General features: G+C 44.7%; 1 protein-coding gene across 1 annotated transcript in view; it reads left to right on the forward strand.

Annotated features, from left to right (window-relative positions):
- The window catches only part of LOC142583128 (uncharacterized), a 50,397-nt gene that overhangs the window by 12,335 nt on the left and 15,452 nt on the right, over positions 1–22,610 (forward strand). The window contains exon 2 of the mRNA XM_075693457.1: positions 16,482–16,853. Within this exon, the coding sequence (XP_075549572.1) occupies positions 16,482–16,853 (372 nt within the window). The remainder of the gene's footprint in view (positions 1–16,481; positions 16,854–22,610) is intronic.

A 22,610-nucleotide genomic window follows, 5' to 3' on the forward strand; every position in this document is an offset into this window, starting at 1 on the left:
TATTTAGCTGCTCGTTTTGATGTTCCACCTCAGAAACAATAAAAAAATTACATAAAGAATTGCTCCTATTACTATACGTCCATAAAATTGAGACGAGAAAGCATAAGGGGAGACGTCTGAGTGTATAGGCAAGTCTCTTTGCAATAAACGTTGTAAACGTTCCTCTGTTCCTGTTACCCTGTTACTTTTATCCTTCAATGAAGCACAACGCTACAAAAGCGCGGGTCAGCGTTGCTCTAGAACTCGTGTACTGTCCTCCGAACTACCGCAGTGCCTTTTTTTTTTCGCTTGAGTGGTGAACATGAGAATAAAGGTGCATAAATATTTTTAGGAGCCATCGAGCGGCGACCCGTCTCTTTGAAGTACGCAAAGGCATAATCAGACGTCTCAGGCGGCTGACAAAGGGACGTAAGAACGCCTGAATTTATTCCGACCTACGACAGATGTCACCGCGATTTCACGTGGGCACGCGGTAAGGAAGTGTGCGCGATGAAAACGACAAGGAGGAGAACAGATTTCCAGGCCATTCCAAAAATCGAAAAGTAAAGTCTAGCCGCTTTCAAACATCCGAGGACACCCAAGCACTTATTATGAGTTGTGAATGCGGATGCGTTAATGCCCTATTGAGTAACGCTCAGCGGTCTTTTGAATTTCGCACGGCGAGTAATATACCACAGCGGTACGAGCTACCCGAGGCAGCAAGCAGCAGCAGCAGCAGGTTGCGGTGCGAACACCACATGCCGCCGACGCGGCGATACTCTGCTCCGTCATGCTGCACCTGGCGCGCTAGCGCATCAGAAGGCGTTGCTTTTTGCCCGCTCGGCCAGGCTCTGCACCGTCGAGCAGCACTCGTGCAGAGAGCGAGGGTGACGTGACGCTGTGGCGACGCCCTCTCCCCTTGTCGAACAGCAGGCGCGTTAGCGAGACAGCAGGCGTTCTCTTTCGCCCAGTCTGTTTGTGACGTGGGAAATCCTTCGAGGCGCGCTCATGACGGGCCGTCGCAACCAATGGCAATGCGAATTTAAGTGCCGTTTCGGTGCTACAGACGACGGACGCCGCTTTTTTTTTTCGCTCAATTGGCCACTTGACGCTTTCGCATGAATAATTTGCACGCATATCGCTTCGCCTTCTTTTCTTTTTCTTTCCTTCTTGTGACATTTCACATGAACTACAATGGCGTTGTCTGAAGGGAGATAGGAAGATGCTTAAACATGTCAGAACTTCACAGGAAGGTGGAAGTTCGAAGTCGTGACGGCTGGTAGGAGACGGAATTTCATTTAACGACAAATGGCCTCGTCGAAGTGCTGGTTTCGGCCTGAGGCATTCCGTGCTCTCTTTGAACACAAGCGTAGTGCATACAAGGCGAGGATGCAAGAAGGTCGCATGAACAACAAAGGCGGCGCACACTTCGAACTGCAATTTATGTCCAGGTAGCGCGAAGTACTTGGTGGTGTTTGATATGCACCCCGTCGTTTTCTTACAGGCGTTCGATTATTCTGCCGTCCATGCACCTTTCTCTTTTAACGCGATAGCATAAGGTCCCCATATCGCAGAATATGCGGATTCACTGTCGGTGTCCGCCGCCGCCGGCGTTGTCCTTCAGAAGAAAACCATCCCGAACGACAACGACGGAAGCCCTGCACGTGGCATCGAGGCATTACTGAACTGGATTTCTCAAAGTGAAATGCGTCAGAAAATTCATAAAGACTGACTTGAACACGACCTACAGACATGATATCATCGGACATGAATTTAACTATACGAAAAACCAATTTGAATCTACGATAAAATATTCTGTTACGCGGAAACCCAAACGTAAACTCCTTTTTCCTTGCTTATGGGGGCACGAGCCATTGATTAGTCACTGCTTGTAGCCTTTGCCTTAATGGGAAATGGGAATGAGCCATTACTCTTCCCTGCACTGCCGTCGGGATCGGCCCACTATTGTTTTTTATCGGGCCTCGTGTCGTAGAATATCGGGTGTCGATGTCGGCGTCAACGAGATCCGACAACGCTATCACGTTCTACTCTTAAAGGCAAAGCACAAGCGCCCTCCAAGGTTTTTCACCCGCGCTTAGACGAAGCGGCAGCTGGGCTTTTACTCACCTTTCGCCCCGCCCTGGAAAACCCAGTGGACCGTTTCGATTCGCCTTTCGTTACGGGGAATCGCACCATTGACTTCAGGACACGACGGCGCATCGGCATGACCGGCAGGGTGAGCACCCTAAGGGGCGACTATGGGACAGCATCAGGCACGTACACGTTTTTCCTCCCATCCGCGGAGCCCTTACGGTAACCCTGTGACTTAATTTCGTTCACTGTTCCTTGCACCTACGACGAGCGCCTACTTGGTGTCTATACTACAGTGCCAGTGAGTGGTTGTACTACGCCGAGCCGCACTCATGAGGGCCTCAAGCTGAGGAAGACTGCCTTACACTCCCATGAGCAAGCCCATTGGTCAACGCGAGAGTACGCAGCGCAGCCGTGCGGGACACGTTTAGAGGCTCGTCACGGGAAACCATCCTCCTGCAGCAAGGTGCCGGTGACCCCTTTTCACTGCTTTTGCCTTTTGGGGAGCAACCCCAATGCTGTCCGCGAAGCTCCTGTCCCGGGTGTTTGTGCAGAGCTGGGTGCCGCCAGAGGCAAATAAAGCTGTCTTCGTTCACTCAGGGCCTCAATGTGTGTTTCTGCGGCGAAACGCTCGGCGTCCTTCGCAGGCTGAGCGCGCGCGCCCAGTGGCACTATAGATTGCGCGAGGCGACAACTGGCGAGGCCCTGCGGCTCACCAAGCCTGAAATGGCGGTGGTCGCTACTCCCGTGATTACACCGGTCACCGCAACTTATATCTTTGGTTTCACGCCAGACACAAAACGTGTAGTGTATGCGTAAACACCTGTTAAAAAAATACGAACATGTAAATAAAGATTGGTGTTGTAAGTTAGTGCCGGATCTGTGTGTTCAGTCGCTCTTTTCGTGTCCTCGTCCTGTTAGCACTACACGAGTATTCGAACAGAGCGAACCAACGAGCGAGCACTGCAACGCCAGATAACTAATTGATTAATCGATTGAGTAATGCGAAGGATTTCAATGGCACAAGGAACAAATATGGCCCAAGAGCACCGAGGTCAAACCCTAGTTACAGCCTTGCTCGACTGCTCATCACTTAATAGTATCTCCCCAAGCTAGATCGATATGCAGAGCACGTGCTTTTAAGTGAAATAGCGCGATATGCGCGTTGCGCATTGGGAACGACGTCAATCAAGCCTGTATCAGACTACCCAATAACAGCAACACAGTCTACAAAGTTCTAACAATGCGTACTGCAGAAGTTAACTTTCATTGTTTGTGTGCCAGAGGTCGGTACTATACTGCGTGTCCCAGCTAGCTAAGCTGTTCAACAACAGAAGAATATTTAAAGAACACGGCGCAAGATCCAATAGTAAAACCTACCTGAAGACCAAACACCATAGGTCTTAAGATAGTGTCTCGCGCCGTGCATTTTTAAACTTCATTCTTTCCATGAACAGCTAGGCTAACGTTAGCTGAGTCATCCGATATAATGGCAGCCACTGGCCCCGTTTCCCGAGCATACCAAGATCGATTTGTTTGAGTTCACAACAGCTTTGACTCTCAGTATAAAAGACGTACACACAGAGCATGTACGACGTAGAAGCCGGGCGGTGTCGGTACGCAGGCGTAAACAAAAGGAAGTGGTGGCAAATTGCAGTCTCTATACCAAGACTTTGTCAGTTCCTTCGAACTGCGCGGGTTTTGTTTGTTCATTGCTACGGTGCCATTTCCGAGGAGAAGCGCGAGCTCCGCAAATAGTCGGCAGAGCCTTTGTTTTCCCGCACAAAGGGTGTCTCATTCGTGAACTTAATGGTGCCCGCGTGGGGATGCAAAGGTATAAGAAAACATGAATCGCTTCTTTTTGTGTGTGTGTATCTGGGCACAGAGCCAACCGTGGCTAAGAGAAAAGAAGCGGAGAGGAACAGAAAACGCAGCTAGTGGCGTCCCTTTAGCTAACTCGCTCTTTGCTTTGCCGCAGGCGATTGTAGCTCTCGCAGTAAAAGCCGGAGTTCGGGAAAGGATTGTCCAATAATAGGGCGATGTCACCGTGGAAAGACGAGCTCGTTTTTCCAGGTGGGTAGGCAAAAATAATTGGCCTGCACAAACTGGAATCAACAGCAGGTGAGATATCGCTTATATGGAATTTGATGAAATATGATATAAATGTACTTTTTGAAACAGTGTAGACGTGATACCACTATATCATGATCATCATCTTTTATGCGCACTGCAGGACAAAGAATTATGCTGTCCTGCTTGCAAGCTCACGCTTACAAATGCATGGCGGAAAATAGAAAATGTGATTCACGTCCAACAAAATAAAACAGGAAAACAATTATTCATCGGCTAGCAAACCTCACTAACTTATCGCACGATGTAAAGGCATTATCCCTTTCTCTGCAAGCCGTAATTCCACAAGGATAAATATAGTCAACCTTCAGACATTCGATTGTTTTTGTCTGTGGTGCTGAATTAAGACGACAAACAAAACTAAAGCGGCAGTCTTAATAAAATTAGGTTTGTGTTATATTGAATGGAGGCCCGAAATAGTGTGGTGACTGCGAATATTTTGCATCACTTGTCCAATGCACAGAGAACAGAAAATCGAGTTGATTCGCTCTCTCTTTTGAGAGGGTGAGTATCTTGCCAGTCAGTTACCTAATGCTTATTTTTTCCCGGTTTTGTCCTTCGAATTTGAGACCTTATTTCGTTGTCTACGGCGACAGCGCATTCAAGCTTCAATAGACAAGCATAAAAACCTTCCGATCCATATTTCCTTTCTGGGTGTTGTCTTCCACCTAACTGCGTAACATGAGAATGTGCTGACGTTCTACTATTCTCTGTGAACTGGCGTATTGTTGCATGAAGAATGTGTGACGTGTAACTGATTCACTTCGCTTCGGGTTCTTTTATTCGTTTGCTTAAATATCCTACAGCTCTGTGTACACTGTACGATGTTTTTTTTTTCATTTGCGATAAAGCTTGCATTGTTTCTAAGCAACATAAACGAACATAAACGAAATTTCACGCTGTTGGGTAGGTAATTGATCGGATGTCCCCTTTTTTCTAAATTTCGTGCTACTGTTTTGTGAAGGCTGATATCAAAAGGATGGTTAGATAATCGCAGAGATTAAGACATTCGTGAAACACTCCGAGCAGCGAGTAATTCCGGCCTTTTACAGTGCTATGATTTTAGGCGTACTTGCTTGCTTGTTAATCTATATAGAACTTGTCGCCACATCTTGTGTGTACCTGCTGGACGAGTGATGTTTATTTTACATGTATCAGTGATTCGCTAAACCGGTCGCTATTCAGCGTTCTACAGTAACCCATTTTAGAGCAGCGCGCAATAAAAAAAAAGAATTGCATTCACCTCATGCAATGTTTGGGTCGATGTTATGCGAAGCATAATGCAGGTATCATATCATGCAGGTAGCATTGCCAAATGCACTAGCGTGTTTGTGCAAATCGAGCAGTGCGCATGACGTGACCGTGCTTGTGTGTGACAACAGCAGCTAGGGGACAACGACGGTGACAACGAGTGTGTGGCGGAAACGGTATGATTGCTATTGCACTTGGTTTGACGCAAAATTTTACAACGCTGTCGGGTTCTACATACGTAGTGAATGGTCGTAAGCAAGAGATGCACGGATTGTGACGTGATATGCAAGTGTTACACTGTCATAGGTACCTATGTCTACGTCATGTGCAAGTGTTACACTGTCATAGGTACCTATGTCTACGTCATGTGGTCTATGTTAAAACGAAGATGGCATTTGTACTCGAGCGAAGAAATGTTAAATCGTGATCAACCTAAGGCCGATCATGAAGGTGGTACAACTTCGCACAATTTCTGCGTAGAGTTAGCTGCTGCGTTTCTGTCTCGAGGCGCACAAGGCCTAGCATACAAAGGTTACAGAGACGCTTATGCTTCCTTACGTGCATTGAATGAACGCACTATGAACCTTCCGGCGCGATGATTTTCACTTGGTCATGTGCTCAAATTGGGCAATGTTAATTTCGAGGGTGGGCCATTTAAATTTGAGTGTGAGTCAAGTCGATTTTGGGACTAGGCCAGGTCGGTGTTGAACGTAGGTCAACTCTATTTCGAATTGAACAAAGTCAATTTTGGGTGCGTGCCAAGTCAGTTTAGGGAGTCGGTCAAGTGAATTTTGAGAGTTGGCCTACTAAATTTTGAGAGTGGGCCAACTAAATTTTGGCAGTGGGCCAGGTCATTTTGAACGTGGGTTAACTTAATTTTTGAAGTGGACAAAGTCAACTATGAAGGTGGGTCACAGAAACTTTAGGGCTGGGCAAAGTCCAATTTGTGAGGGGGCCAGATCAGTTATGAAAGTGAGTCAACTCAATTTTTATATTAGGCGAAGTCACTTTGGGGAGTGGGCCAAGTCAATTTTGGGAGTGGGCTAAGTCAATTTTGAAAGTGGGCCAAGTACATTTCAGGAGTGGGACTGGTCAGTTTTGAACGTGATTCAAATAAATTTTCGAATTTGGCAAAGTAAAAATTGTTGGTGCCGATGACATTCGACCGACGCCGTGGCTGATCATGGGATTTCACTATGCGAGCCGCAGCAGGTCCACGCTATCTCGGTGGTGTTGGTCCAGCGCTTGGATCGTGACGTCATCAAAGCCGCGTGGGTTTTGGTACCATCGATTGCTAACACCAGACGCTCGACGGATTTTCCACTCCATGGGGCATATAATGCATTCACATTATTAAGTGTATTTTTAAATGATCTCTGCTGCTTCACGTACTACCTCATTTGCTCATAGCAGTTGTGATGGATGCGTCATTATTGCGGGCATAACCATGTGGTCGAAGATTGACTAATCGCTTCAAAGGAAATGGTTTCACAACTCCTAGCCTGTAACTTTGGAAAGCGTTTCTGAGTATGCTTCTTACAGTCGGGGAAAAATATTAAAAGACTGAGAGGTTGGCGCTTATCTACGGCTCAGAGAAAATGGCTGTGAGATAGAGAAAGACCATGATTAATGATTAATCTTGCGGTTTCTTACGCAGCAACGGGGTGAGGAAGTAAGCATTGAAATTGAGGGCAGTAAAGGAGAGATAAAAGAAAAAATCTGCGCCCAAGCACTCGGTATAGATGGCTATTCAGCGAAGTTGAACGCGCAGCCCCGGTGTTTATTACTGGGTTAATTCCGACAGCTTGTTAAAGGGCGGCTTGGTAGTTTGCCGAATCCTGAGTACACAGTTGCTGCTTGCTGCTGCTGCACGAGGCCGTTCTTGTACCCTGGCGGCAGCATCGACACGGTGTAGACGAGCTTGTTCCCGGTTCTGCTAGCGACGTTGCTGATCGAAAGCTGCCTGCTCCTAGGGAGTACGTATGACACGTGGCCTACATATTTCGTGGCCGGAGAGAAACTGCTGCGCGCGCGCTCGCTTGCGACGGAAAGCGACGACGTCACAACTGGTGCAGCTAATACAAAACCACTTAGATAGCATAAGGCCTTTTCACTCCGATCCATGACGTCATGTTACCCGACCCGACTGCTATAGAATCTAATGGGGATGCTCTCGAATAGGCAACAGTGATTTTCACGTCACCTCTTTGATCATGCCAGCCTTGTCAATGAAAATTTTGAACCAGGTAGCGTTTGTAATCTCATGGGGCGTCGTAAACAAGCCTTGTGCTGTCTAGGTGGTGTTGGCTAATCGCGCGCCTTCTTTTTTTTCGCGCATGCGCATGGAGTTGCGCCGGAGGAGTTTTCTGCGTACAGGCGACCGACAGAGAGACAGATGGATGGACGGACGGACGGACGGACGTACGCACGGATGAATTGGCTAGCCATAGACAGCTTCGCTGAAAAATAGAAAGGGCGTTCCAGTTGGAGCTGCTCACAAAGCACGACCACAAGAAGCGCAGTATAGAGCTTGCCGGCTTTCTTGTGTGATGATAAATTCCGTCGATGGTGTAGACTTATTTCTTTTGAGAGAGGCCAATGGTCCAACTGACTGAGAGCACACCGTTCTTCAGGTACCAGCAGAACATACGGGCTTTTGCTTTCAAGTCACCGCAGTGGCTACAGGCTGCTGTGTGAGCCATATTTATGCGGAAAGCGTAGGCATCGGTAAACGCCATGCGCGCCCACCCATAGCGTAAACAAAGCACCAGCGTGTCTTAGGGGAAGTCCGGAGGGAAACCGAAAGCTTTAGTTAAGATCTAGGGTATACACTTGGTCGTGCCAAATACGGGGTCCGCTCATGCCACATATGCATTGGTGCGCAAATAAAGCTTCCTTGCAATCTCTGTCCTAGAAATCGACATTGATTGTGGTGGTCTTCTTCGTTGGCTGAACAAGCAACTTCATCTTCTCGTGCGTAGCCGATAATGCCACAGTGACAAGGTATGGCATATAATAAATTTGCATGGTGCCCTTTCTGAGCAGGAGCCGTATGGCCTGTAGTTTCAGACACAGACCGGTTAATGTGCATCGCGCCGCAAGCCTATCGGTGAACACTGCAGTGCGACTTTAGAGTCGCAGAAAATTGAAAATCGATTTCTCAGTTCATCAGCAATACAGTGCAGTGCGTCGCCAAGCGCTGCATGTTAGGCTGGCATAGATGTGATCGCGTCAGAACTTTTCTACTAGGTTAGTGGTTTTTGCGAGGATAAGACTGCGGCGTTATGAAGCGTTCAGGCAGGACGAAGACTTCGGTGCATATACGGGAGTGAGTATTGTCTTGGTACTTCTCACGTAAGGTTCTCTCTCTCTCTCTCTCTCTCTCACGTATGGTTACAAATATAATCTGTTTAAGAGCCAGCGACAATACATATGCATATCCTCGGACAAAGGCATTGTGAAGTTTATCGGGGGGGGGGGGGGGGGGGGGTTGGCTGGAGATGCCTAAAGTTCTCGAGGGAGGCGTAAAGCCCGATGGCAATACCTCAACGGTGTGCCGTTACCCTTCGGCAGAATGGGCTACGTGGCCTGTACGTATATAGAGAGGTCATATGGTGGCGAGGAGTGCGGTCAAGTTGTATTATGTGTACCGTTAAGGCTTCAACTCGGATATGGGTCTTGGGAAGGTGGTCTGTAGGAATTCCGATAGCTGCCTCCGTCATTGACGCGCTTCGAAGAAGAGCCAGAGAAATGTGGATAATCAGGGAATTTGCCTTTTTTGATTACGTTGGTTAGTGTTGGCAAGCTGTACCGCACAAAACCAAGAAAAATAACACCTTACTCATAGCAGCGCTCGCGGATGTTTCTCAGTTCACTCAGACAAGAGCGTGGAAACGCGACAAATACCTGTCAACCGTTTTATTTTTCACTGAGGTCTCATGAGGGCTCCATGAAGGATGTCTATCAATTCATCATCTGGTTATTATTACATTCAAAATTTTCAATACCATCACCATCATCATCATCTTCTTCTTCGTCATCATGAGCAGCAGCAGCAGCCACCGTGGCCGTCTATGTCCACAGCAGTACGAAGGCTTGCTCCTAGTGATGTCCAATTATCCACGTTTCGCGCCAGCTGGCTTTATCGCATACGTGCCAGTTCTCTAATTTATTCACATCACGTAATCCGCCAAATATGTTTATCTCTATCGCTTTCTAATAATTAAATGCGTAAGTTATTATTTGTTTGACCTTACACACATCAACGTTTGCGCATTGATTAATATATTGCACTACGTCACAGGCTCACGTGGAGAAACAGTAAGGGCACATTCCTTGGATCACATTTCGAACCGTTAGGACATCTGTAGTAATATGCCCGCAGATGGCGCGCGGGGCTAAACAAAGCTGCCTCTCAGACGAGACTTTACCGCCGAAATAACGAGGCGAGAAATGAAGTGCTAGAGCACGATAGCTACGCCTGCAACCTTGGATAGTGTCGACTTGAAGTTTTGCGAATTCTGTAATTTGAAATCTGTAAACTGTCGCCAAATACTGTCTGCATATGCATGGCATAGATGAGCAGCAGAAACCATAAAGGTCTAGCAGAGCACTCGCTATAAATTTGGTGCACAGAATTTTACCACCGGCGGTCTACGTATACATACCTGGATATGAAAAAAATGAAAAGCACCTTTAGGTAGCTTTCGTCCAGTCTAAAACTTGGCACGCCTGTCCATCTGAAAACGTTTGGCATGCTTTGTTAGCTTTTTGCAGTTTTTTTTTACATAACGCTCAATCGAAGTAAACGTTTGAATAAAGCGCAGGTACCTGTTTCGTTTCAAGTCTAACAGCTTCTCTCGCCTCTTGCTTGCTTTATCTAAAGGAAGTGCTTTTGAATAATGAGATGTAAATGAACTGGCGGTAACTTCGGGTTTGCAAAGTGAAAGCCATCGTTTTCCCTAATGATCCTTCGGAAACGTGTGTCTAGCTTTGTTTTTCTTGTAATGTTCTTTTAAATATTGTAATAACTACTGTTATCGCAAGCCTTGTGAAGATTGGGAATAAAGCACAAGTAGGTTTGCTTTTCCAGGAACGAACGTCAACTTTTCGACATCAATCAATGCTGTCAAAACATTGGTCAGTTAGACGAAATGCTTTCCGACCGTGAATCCATACTGACTAACGCTGGAGGTACAGCCTGTCAAAAAATAATTAAGGCTAATGTGCCGTTGGCAGCCTTTATGATTGATTTTTTTTTTCGCGATAGGATGTACATAATTTGGTAACTGAAAAAAAATGTTTGCTACCCTAAGCTGTTTTTCTTTCTTACCGAATAAGTATGTCTGATGTATATTCCATGCATAATGTAATGGCAAGGTGGAGCGCTTCTAGTCATTTATAAACAAACGGGTGAAACAAGGTGGTAGTCAATTTCGAATCCTTCGCATTGGTGCAATGTACTTCGGACATTTCCATCACTGGCTATATGCCTCACATGATAATTTATCCTGGGATTTTACTCGCCATAATTGCAACCTTATTAGGACGCATTCTCCAGTCGAAAAAGACAACAGAAATTTCTGTCGCAACCACAGATACGTCTGCCGCGACTGCAGACGACTGCGACTCCTGACGTTTCTGTTGCTGCGACAGGCATTTGTGAAGTTAGGACAGAAATTCTTTAGTCGCAACAGAAACCTTCTGTCGCGACGACCAAGAGTTCCGAAGTCGCAACAGAAACGTTCTGCCACGACAACAAGAGTTTTCAAGTCGCGACAACATCTTTGTATTGCGACAGCCGTTCTGACGTTGCAACAGGAATTCTCTGTCGCGACAGCAGACACTTTCTGTCGTGGCGTTAGAACTCTGCCACTTTCTGTCGCAGCGGCATAAGTTCTGACGCCGCGATGGAAGCGGTTTCCGTCACGACGGTTTAAATTTGCATGTCAGTTTCACATCGGTGGTGCACACTGCACTTTTCTCTTGCGCAGCATTCAATGGCGAGTTCTCTAAATACGGCAATGCTGATAGCCCCGACACCGATGTTAAAGTCGACGTTTCCAATTGTCGCAATTGGCCGCCCCGACGAGGCACCAGCAACCGCCCTACCGGCCTCTCAAAATGGGCCGGTGCTTGAAACCATAGCATCTGCGGTAACGGGTCCGCATTCATTTCGCTTTATTTTGTTAGACGAGCCACACAGGCCTGACGACTTACACACGCTGACACATTAGTTCATTTCGCAGAAATGTGGCACAAGGTTTTGTAAAGTGTAAAAGAAGTTTTGGGATGTTCCACAATGTTGCGTGAATATCTGTCTCGCTCGGGTGTCGGTATTCTGGCACAAGCGCTTCTGTGAGGATCGGGTACTCGGCCTCTAAATGATAACTTACCCGCGAATGTTTGTGTAGCTATTTCGCAATTAATACACGAATTATATGCACGCTCAAAAATGTAGGGAGCGAGAGACAGCTGTCCAAATTAGCAGTAGCAACCCTAACAGTTTCCCCGGTCACTGTTTTTTATTTATGAATTTCTTAAGTGATACAAATATCCTAAAGCAAAGTCGATATACTATAGCATTTCACGGAGTACTTCGCAATAGTAAGAACACTTTTGCACTTCTGAAGAAGGGCCACTTGACGTGGCAGAGTGAGAGCGCACCTTGGCTCTCAAAATACGAATCTAAACATCAGCGCAGACAGATATTCTTAGTGTTGACATGGTCAAAATGTAGAAGTACAGCCACGTTCGGCGTGGTTCAGTGCTAAATTCTGGGTTCAGAAGCGTAAATCACAAGTTCGAATCCCAGGCTGAAAACTTTCTATTTCTTCCCTTCACTTTTACTTTTCTGAACTAATAAATTTACATAGCATTAAACAGCTCTCTGTCAATTTTTTTTAATTTAATATAGATCAAAGCTACAGAATGTTAGACAACAGAGCGTCCCAAAATGGGACAGATTGAAATTTGCTGTCGTGTTTTGGAACTGGGATATGCCGTAGGAAGGTGTGTGGGGGGGGGGGGGGGGTGCAGACGTCGAATTATTTTTGACTAACTGGGGCTGTTTGACGTGCACCTAAATATAAGTACACGGGGATTTTTTTGTGTTTCCTCTTCATACCAATGAGGCCACTGCGACCGGAACTGAACCCACTATCTCAGGCTCAAAAGCTCAAGGATAGTGAGTCACTATGAAAGAACGTATGGTTGGGCATGTTACGATTTCATTTTAGTGGTGAAGCGCACAGAAAATACAGAGACACTAAGATAGCGCGTTGCGTATCGCTCCCACTGGTGGGCGTCGGGAAATTAATTTGTCACTGAAGGAAATGCAAGTATTTCGCCTGCAGCGAGAAATGCTGCAGCAATTTTTATGGTTATGCGGGACCTATATTCAATTGGTTGGGTGATACTGAACATTGCATGCAGCTCTGCCAGCACTATACTGCGAAGTGACACCTTGCAGAGAAGACAATTTTCACATGATTGTAAGAAATATTTTGTGTTCCCGCAAGGCTACCAGACTGTAAAAATGTTAGGTCAATTACTATAAGAGCACACGCGTCAGCGAACTCGTCGCTAATTTCCTTCTTTTCTTCCCTCATCTCTCTCAATGTCATCTTTGTTCTCCCCTTTCCCCATTCCCCCGGTGTAGGGTAGCCAACCGGACGTTATTTTGGTTAACCTCCCAGCCGTCTGCTTTTCTCTTCCTCCTCCTGCTGAAAAACACTGCGCCTTCCACTCGTGGGAAAAAGGCGCTACAGGCATTACACGACCAGCAATTACCGGCCTCAAGCGCCAGGCATAACCCGCCTGTTCCCTAACCCCCACAACCACCACTTCTATCTTCGAGCTACGATACGTTGTTCAGGAGATCGAACCGCTGCCTTAGTTTTCAAGGAGCAAAAGGGAGCCGTTGAATTATTGCCTTCAAAGACTGATTAATTCCGTCCAGCTGACATTTGCTTTCATCACATTTCTGTCTTAATCAGAATTGTGAAAAAACGTACAGCTGCAGAAAGAAGCAAGAATTGTGTTCTTTAGTGAGTTTTGTCATGTGTACATAATGTGGGCTTCATGGAATAACTCTATATATCTTATGGGAGTACAGGAACTATTTGCTGTCTACACCATAAATAAAAAGCGCCTATCCAGTCACTTGAAATATATGCCTGCTGTAAACATTGTAAGAAATAACGGAAGAGTTGAACCAGTTACAAAGCGAAGCACTGACACAGAAAGAAAATACCTAGCCATCCACCTACAAATACTTCTTCAAAAACAGGAAAAGCGTACGCAAAATTTTCAAGTTTGCTGCACAGGTCCAGCCAGAAATTCAAGATGTACGCTAGACATTTATACATACCCACCAATGTTTTCGCTTTCAACGCACTAATTTGGTGCGCACGATTGCGCATGCACAGCCTGAAGCGGATTAGGGCTGTTTTTCTCGGCTCCCGAATCTTCCACTCGTGCGCTGACGCCTCGAGACTCCTCCGCCATCTTTCTTTCGTGGCGTCGCCCAAATAGACTCCTCTTGACGGGCAAGCTTACGGGAGCGCCGGCGTAGAGGCCCGAAGCTGTAATATGGGCGTTGCTAAGATCGACGTGATTGATATGGCTCGTGGGAGGGCTTGGAACACGTCATTCAATATTCTGCCGGCCCCCTACCGGAGCTTTTATCTCCACCTCCTCTGTCGCCTTTGTTATCGCCGACATGCCAGAAAAATGAGAAATGCCTGGCGCGACGTTACAACCATTTGCGGGGCCCATTCTTTTCATTTTTGTTTCTTTTTTCTTTGCGCAGAAAAAAAGGGTTAGAAAGAAGCAAAGCGGCTCGACGGGATGCGGTTGCGTGCAGCCGCCGGTGTACGAGTTATACGTGCCCGCCATCAGAGTGCAGCCAGACGTGAAGCTGTGTTTGTCTTCTAGTTGTTTATTATTCTCTCTCTTTTTTTGTCGTTGCGTCTTTTTGGACCTGCGTTTGCATCATCCCTTGCCTCTTCGCGTGACCGGGGCGTCCCATATAAAGGATTAATTTCGCGCTGCGTCACGTCTGTTCGAGGATTGCATGTCTTGTTTGCGCTTCGTGCCAGCCGCTTCTGCCCTTAGCGCTGCTTGTCACGCGAACCAGTCAACAGGGTTTCGGGTCGATGATGAAGTTCGCCAGCGTCACAGATGGGAGAGAAGTGCGCCTCGGCGAGCTGACGATTGCAGGTTGGCGAAGCACGCGCTTTGTAATTACAGAGCAACTCAGAAGATAACGCTTTTCTCAAGAACGAGTGGCGGCCAATTGGGGTAACGAACATTAGGAACCGACGAGATATTAGCAGGATAACGTGACTGAACTTTACGCAAATAATACGTTCGTGGTGGTACAAGTCCCCTATTTACAGGGAATAGGTTCAATGAGTCATAACACACACGCACGCACGCACGCACGCACACACACACACACACACACACACACACACACACACACACACACACACACACACACACACACACATATATATATATATATATATATATATATATATATATATATATATATATATATATATATATATATATATATATATATATATATATATATATATATATATATATATATATATTGCAGCATCAGGAAAGCCTCAAGCCAACCCAAACAGCTCATCATGAGATGTTGTAAAAGAGCCTGTTTTTATAATACGTACCCTTGCCTCCTGTTTTCAGTCCATTCTGGCAATTTACAACTTTACAAGTTTCCTTTGCCGTTTTAGTTGACGACTACACGAAGCCCCCTAGTCGCATCTCAGATTTCAAAGTTCAACTGGGATATGCAGCAGTCGATGTGATCGACTTGATGGTTGCCCAGAATCCCACTACGGCTAGAAACACAAGGAGCAATAATTTGAGGTAACATTAAGGTTTACGCGGCGTTTTCGCCATCAATGATGACACGTTAGCCTTATGAAGTTCTAGAAATGGTCACAAAACCATTTGAAGAAACGAACGGGCAATGAATGCTGACACCTCGTACAGGCTGTGCAGTGACAAAGAAATAACCTAAGATCTCAGGAATGGGTGGAACTAAGGCCCAAAGTTTATTGCGCACTGTAATCTTTGTGCCTTTCATTATCTCTTCTTTTTCGCTGGCATTTGCTCCCTTAGGTGCTTAGGAGGGGAAGCGAGAATTGTTATACTTTTCTCACCAATTTTATTCGCCATCAACACAAGCTTTCGATCTCAGCTATATTGCCAATTAAGTTGAATTGTGTTGAAAAAGTTGAATACGAAGAATGGGCATGAAAACTTTTGTGGTATCAAAGCACCAACTCGTCAAAGAACACGTTGTCCGCTGTTTATGTACGCGATGACAAAACGTCCAATTATGATTGTTAAAGTTGATATAAAGTCAAAAATAAATAGCTGTATTAATAAATTATTATTCTACGACATCAAAAATTGCAGTCGTACCATACAAATTTGCTCTGTAAGCTAGAAAACAGGACGAAATATATGACAGTGGATGAAACCGGCTTGACGTTTGCGCATCAGCTAGCCATGACGTCAATACTTAAGCCGGCATCTGCTTGGGCCTAGTTAAGTTTGTATCTATAAATAGCTACATTATATTCCAACAGAGAAGTACCCCCCCCCCTCCTACTTAAAGAGCTTCCATGCTTTATTTAAGCCACAATGACCCAAATACAAGAAAGTACTTTAAAATTTATGACCCCACACGTAACCTGAAAAATCATAACTTCACCTTCAGTTCCGCTAACACTATTCAGCCTGTTACCACAAATAAACAAAAACGGAGCACGAAAGAATGCTTTATTAGGATAACCTGACTTACAGTCTCTCATCAGTGTCATTTTAAGGTTTCGGCGAATTTCTGTTATGTTACACGTGAGTACATGTCGCATTTATTCATATCGTTTAAGGTCGTTTCGTCCTTTGTCGGTAGGCCTTCGTTATAACCCAAAAAACCTCGCCCCCGCCCCAAAAAAAGAAAAACATGTTTGTTCGTTGCACAGGCTTCTGCCGGGCTGTGACCATTCGACGCCTAATCGTGCCGCGCTGGGTGCGCAATGGGTCCGAGACGCCCGCTGTTCTCGACTGCGAGTACGTGTACAACGAGAACGACCTCAAGCTGGTGGTTAAGTGGTTCTTCAACGACGGCGCGGAGCCCGTGTACCAGTGGATACCAGAGATGGGGGTCCGCGAGGCGTTCGGAGTGCTACGACAACGCCTGGACGACACGTTCTCGGTGAACTCTCGTGACGCGTACTCGCAGTACCGCGCCATCCGCATTCTGAGGCCCACCTGGGAGCTCAGCGGCAAATACACCTGCGTTGTGACCTCGCTCGCTGGCCAGGACGCAAGGCACCAGCACATGACCATATTCGGTAAATGCCCTCCCCTTCCACCTCTTCCTTCCCGTGTTTCCTTTTCTTTTTTTGCGTGTGTATGTGTGGAAATGATTGTACCAGCAGATTGAGTCACCAAACAGCGGCGAATGCTAGTATTCTACGCAACAAGAATAAAAATAAATAAGGTCCATAGAACATGCTAAGGTGAGATAATCGCGCAAGAAGAAATCTAAGAGCATGAACATCAGTCATATGCTGGGTCATATATGCTGGGTCATATATATTGTCATTTCAGATGTCGCCGTGAAGGTCGGCAATAAGAGGTTTCTAGTGGCCGGCAAACATCTCGAACGACTATCTAGCGAGACATATTGATAATTGAGTGAAAACGTTTTCTCTTTAAGAACAACGCCTATTCGATGGCTATATCATATCGATGAGCTCTGCAACGTTGTCACTCCAATAGGCGAACCGAAACTTACGATAGGAAAAGCACCATAGGAAAAGCGCCGATAGTTAAACATGGCCATAGGGTGTATGTAAAACTCTGTAACTAGGGTTTCCCACACTCTTATGTAGCACTGCACAAGGTGGCCGACCGAACCCTCACGACGCTTTTGAGCCGAGGACAGGCTTGGGAACTGTAAGTTTGTACAGTTCGGAAGAGAAGTGGCGAAGATTGTCGCGCCGCCTCTCTTGATCCTAAATAATCCTATCTTTTAGGGCGACACCCGAAATAACGTGGAGTTCACGTGAAATGATCACGACGCTTTTTGCAGAAGGAAGCCACGATTGCAGTTTAAAATGCCTTATACTGAGCCCTACGAAAAGTAGTGCAACGACAGTTTTCGTAACTGAATCGATAGTTCTCTGGGGTATATTTCGTTGAACAAGATTCGCACGTCGATAAACTATTGTCTCCGAAGAGAGTATTTTGCGAACTTCATTGGAACGTCTGAGGTGAGGAAATAAAGCCGGTTAAGCTGTTTCCTCGGAAAGCCAGCGGGCTTATTGATAAATGCAGGGCACGTCGCCACAGCAGGACACAGTGTCACGTTATTGATTAGCTGTCCGCGAGGCTCATCAGAAAAGCAATGCGCTGCCGGAACAGAGGCGTTCGTATAGTGCAGGCCTGGCAGCAACCTTTTCGGCCCCATAGATCCATTGTTTTGAGACTCAGAATCGATCAATGTTGTCAGTTGATTGAACACGAGAAACGGGACCAGGGAGGTCCCATTTCTTGCGTTTTACTGCTGTTGGGCGTTAAGAGGAAGCTTTAGCTCGGGCCCAACTTCGACGCGGCCTATTCAAATACATGTAAACCGCAAAGCGTTTTTTATGAGATAACCACTGGACCGATTTTAACTAAATTTGTTGCATTTGAAAGACAAAGTTAAATTCTAGTGAATGTTGCAAGTGGAATTTCGATTTAAGGCTTAAATTTTCATAAAGAAATTTTCAAATATTTGACCGTTTGAAAGAAATAGAAGCACAAAGTTTAAAAATTCATAACTCTGCATAAAGAACTGAGATCGCGGTTCTGTCAACAGCATCCATTAGATCATTGAAAGCGGACAAATTCGGTATGTCATTATACATCTTATGTGAATTTTTTACGTTCGTTACCAGGGTTCTGCAAAAGTTCCATTTCCCTACTACTAAACTTTTTTATATTCGTGTGTAACATATCAATTTTGTCTGCTTTATATGTACTATTAGATAGAATTCACAGAAGTGCATTATCGTTATTCGTTGTTGAGTTACGGAGTTGTAAACCTGATAATTACGTTCTTTGAAAATTTTCGATTTTTGCTAATGCTTAATTAAACATTGACGACCTAACTCCAAGATTCGAAACCAACAGTCAATAGATCTTAAGTTTTTCTTTTAAATGCAATAAACCTCGTCAAATTTGGTGCAGTAGTTTCCGAGAAAAATGAATTCTCCTTTTACACGTATTACACGTAGGAAGCTTTAGCACCCGAGCTAAAGCTTCCTCTAAGTGTGCTGGGATGGGTTTTTTGCACGTGCACCATTATGTACGCGTTAAGTGTTTCTTTATTCCATTAAAGAACAAATTACTGCATTTGACTGTGTACACGTCAGTTGTTACATTTTGCACGAGCGAACGAATACGCACAAGCAATGCACACATTGGAATCTACGTAATGCGAAGCTTCAATACAAGCAACGATGATGCATAGGATAGTGCTTGCTTTCATCCTATGCAATGTGTAATGTCATGAAATGTTTATTTTTATGCACCCCAAGGTTGGTAACTGGAACATTATGCAATAAATTGTGTTTATGTAATATCGCGTTCACAAGATCTACGTAAATGCAACCACTAGATCAGACAGATGCCCAGCGTCACATGTGGGCACAACGACGTCATCAGGACGAAGGCAATGTATGACGGTATAGGAATGAAGACGTGTGATGAGAAGTGTATGTCACTGCAAAGAAAATAATTTGGTCACATGGAGTTTTTTTATGGAAGAGGAAAGACCTCCTAAGACAAGGACAAAGGTAGATCGACTACACATGCGCTGTCCTGTTTTTTTTTCATGCTCGTCTTACGCGCTGTTTCCCATTCCAAGTGGAAGACCAGCTAGACCTAGGTCGGTACCTTATGGGGTTAATTTGCAGAAAACGCTAGACACACAAGCGCTTTTGCATTCCTTTCTCATAGCAGCGGCCTTTGCAGACAGGAAAGAAACCGGATACATCCTGCTTAACCGCATACCACCATATATTTGCTGACCAACGGTTAGAGAGAGAGCGAGAGGGACCAAAAACGGTGACCTGAAAAGAAAGCAACAAGAAAAAAATTCCAAAGGAAGAAGAAGACAGGGTGTGGGTCGTTTAATCAACGCGGTGGCTTCCTTTGAATGATCCTTCTTTCACCATTAGAAAAGGAACGCAAGTGTAATGAGTTGGGGGAGAACCCTCCGGACAAACTGATTCTGCCCACATGTCACTACTTCAAACGGATGTCTTGTATTCAGATGTAAACTGATCCAAGCTAATACTGCAAAACAATCACTCTAAAATTACCCTGTGAGTAGGAAAACATTATGGCACCCAGACAGAGCGTGCAACAAAAATTGAGTAAAGTCAGCGAGCCAATGTAGACAAGTAAAAGAAAAGGACGTTAGGAATATGTAAGTGCTGCGCAAGTACCTCCCTCTGTTTGAGTTGTCCCACTGATGCGTCTAAGCATATATATATATATATATATATATATATATATATATATATATATATATACATATATATACATATACATATATATATACATATACATACATATATATACATATACATATATATATACATATACATACATATATATACATATACATACATATATATACATATACATATATATATACATATACATACATATATATGTATATATATATATATATATATATATATATATATATATATATATATATATATATATATATATATATATATATATACATATATATACATATATATGGTGCTGAAACGCCGAAACGAACCAGCAGCAATTTCCGTACTGACCAGGTGAACAGCCAACGAGATTTACTGCGCTTGGCAGATGAACCAAGTGCCTGGGCTAACGTTGTTAACTGGCTGTAAGCAGCAGAGCCAATTAATTCTGAGCGTAGGCGTTTTGTTGGACCTTGACTCTCAGGTATAACATCATGGTAGCCATGATGAAATAAAAAAAAATAAAGATAGTAATGGAAGAGGAGACGTTGCACCAATTAGCCTTCAGTACTGACGCAATACCCTAGATGTTGATGAGGAGGGATGGAACAGGGTAAGCTAGGTGTTAGCTTCACTTGCAAATATTTCTGCGTGCACTAACAACATGGATGCAACTTGATTTGACGTCACAAAGAATATGTGCCTTCCTCTGCAACTGAGGTCTTTTTTATGTTTTCTCTCAATAATCACAAAAATAGGGTGGCTTTCTTATTTTATTAGCTCATAGCTCGGTGATAAATCAGTTGCTTCTCGTGATGCTACTACGAAACTTACCATTCTCGGACGTTTTCTTTCCAGCTATCTATTTTTCCTATTAGAATGTAGGGCCATCTTGAAGATAGGTCCATCCAAGGAATTTCGGTTGACCCGGAAGGTAACACAGCCTAAGTGGGTTTATACAGGGTGTCCCTTTATTATTTTTTTTTGCAGCACTAAATACTTTAAAGAGTGCCTATGGCAGATAGCATAATTCTAAGCCTTGATAAAATGACTATCAGGCAGAATTTACTACTACGAAAAATGAAAATAGGCAATTGTCAAACTAACGTAATTACACTACCTACATTTTAATTAATTTACGCCACATATTTCAAGCCACTAACAGTAGCCGCTGAGTTCACACGGCGTGTCCACTTTGAACGAATGCTCTGTACAGCACCAGTTCCGAGACATTAATTTTCGAAAAACATTCTTTATTACATACAAGCATACTTCTTTAAGAAACCGCTGTTTTATGCTTTGAAGCACAATAGTAACTGAAGCACCAATGAATTTCGACGGACACATTGAAAATGAACATCTCGGAACTGGTGCGGTCCGGATAATTCGTCCCAAGGGTACATGCCGTGCGAACTCAGCGGCTATAATTCGTAGATTAACATATGTGAAGTAATTATTTAGAAAGGTAATTAGCGTAACTACGTTAAATATTCAAGTGGACATTCTCATTTCTCGTAAGCGTTCTGGCCCCGTCATCGAGTAATTTAGATGAAGGGTTAGAATTGTGATATCTTCCATAGGCAATCTAAAAAATGTGGTGCAGACGTTTTGACAGGTTGAGAATGAAGAGTAGACTGGTTTTATTCCACAGTAAAACAGGTTTGCATTGTGCCAGTGGTAGGCATCCCAGTCGGGCAGCCACCTCACATCCCAAGAAAGAGCAGGGGGCAATGACCTCTGCGTAGAGGCCAGGCGAGGTAACTGAATTACACTGGTTAGCTTATTTTTATGTGACGAGAAAAACGGAGATGGTTTGCCCTAGGGTGGCTTTGTTGAAGTCATGTCGCGACATTATGGACGAACGCTTTTCAAATCCAAAAACTAGACTGAAGTCAGTGGCACTCTGGGAGCACATTATTTGCATTGTAGAGCGTCTGGCAAAGTAACCAAGCTAGTTAATTACGAGCGTGCAACAACGAGGGTCACGAAGGAGCAGTGAAGGTAAGGCGGGACACCATGTCGCCGCCATGCCTTACGTCCGCTGCTTTTCGCTTCGACCAAAGAACGTATCCAGCCGATTCGGTGTTGATGTTGTCAGCGTTCCTTACAAACTACAACGACTCTGCCCAGCTGAGTCAAATACGAATGACAAGACAGAAAATAATTTAAAACATGCATGTTTCCGCTTTGAAAGAAAATGCAAAGTTAGCTAGATGCAAAGCAGGCCCGGTGCATACGTTGCCACTAACTTGCGGCAATGTTTGCGTATGCCAGACTGGTCGGCGTGTTAACTCTGTAAAGATAATTATTCACAGTTAACGCATCAAATGTAAACCCTGTCATTGTGAACTTATTCCTTGGGTCCCTTCAGTTATATTTGCGCCGTAGAAATGAACTGACAAGCGAAAGTTAGGCTTTCCGTATCAGAAAATGCGCCGACAGGTGCGTTAGTGAGCCGTCTGTCACATTCACTGACAACAAATATTGTTTCTGTTCTTTAAAAAGAAAACGTCATGTGACATTCTGCTATTTGTTATTATTTCAAGCTTTTCTTGAATCATTCTGTACACACTTATGTTTGTTAGCTGGGGT

The sequence above is a fragment of the Dermacentor variabilis genome, chromosome 5 (genome assembly GCF_050947875.1).
Source record: "Dermacentor variabilis isolate Ectoservices chromosome 5, ASM5094787v1, whole genome shotgun sequence".
Taxonomy (NCBI): Eukaryota; Metazoa; Arthropoda; class Arachnida; order Ixodida; family Ixodidae; genus Dermacentor; species Dermacentor variabilis.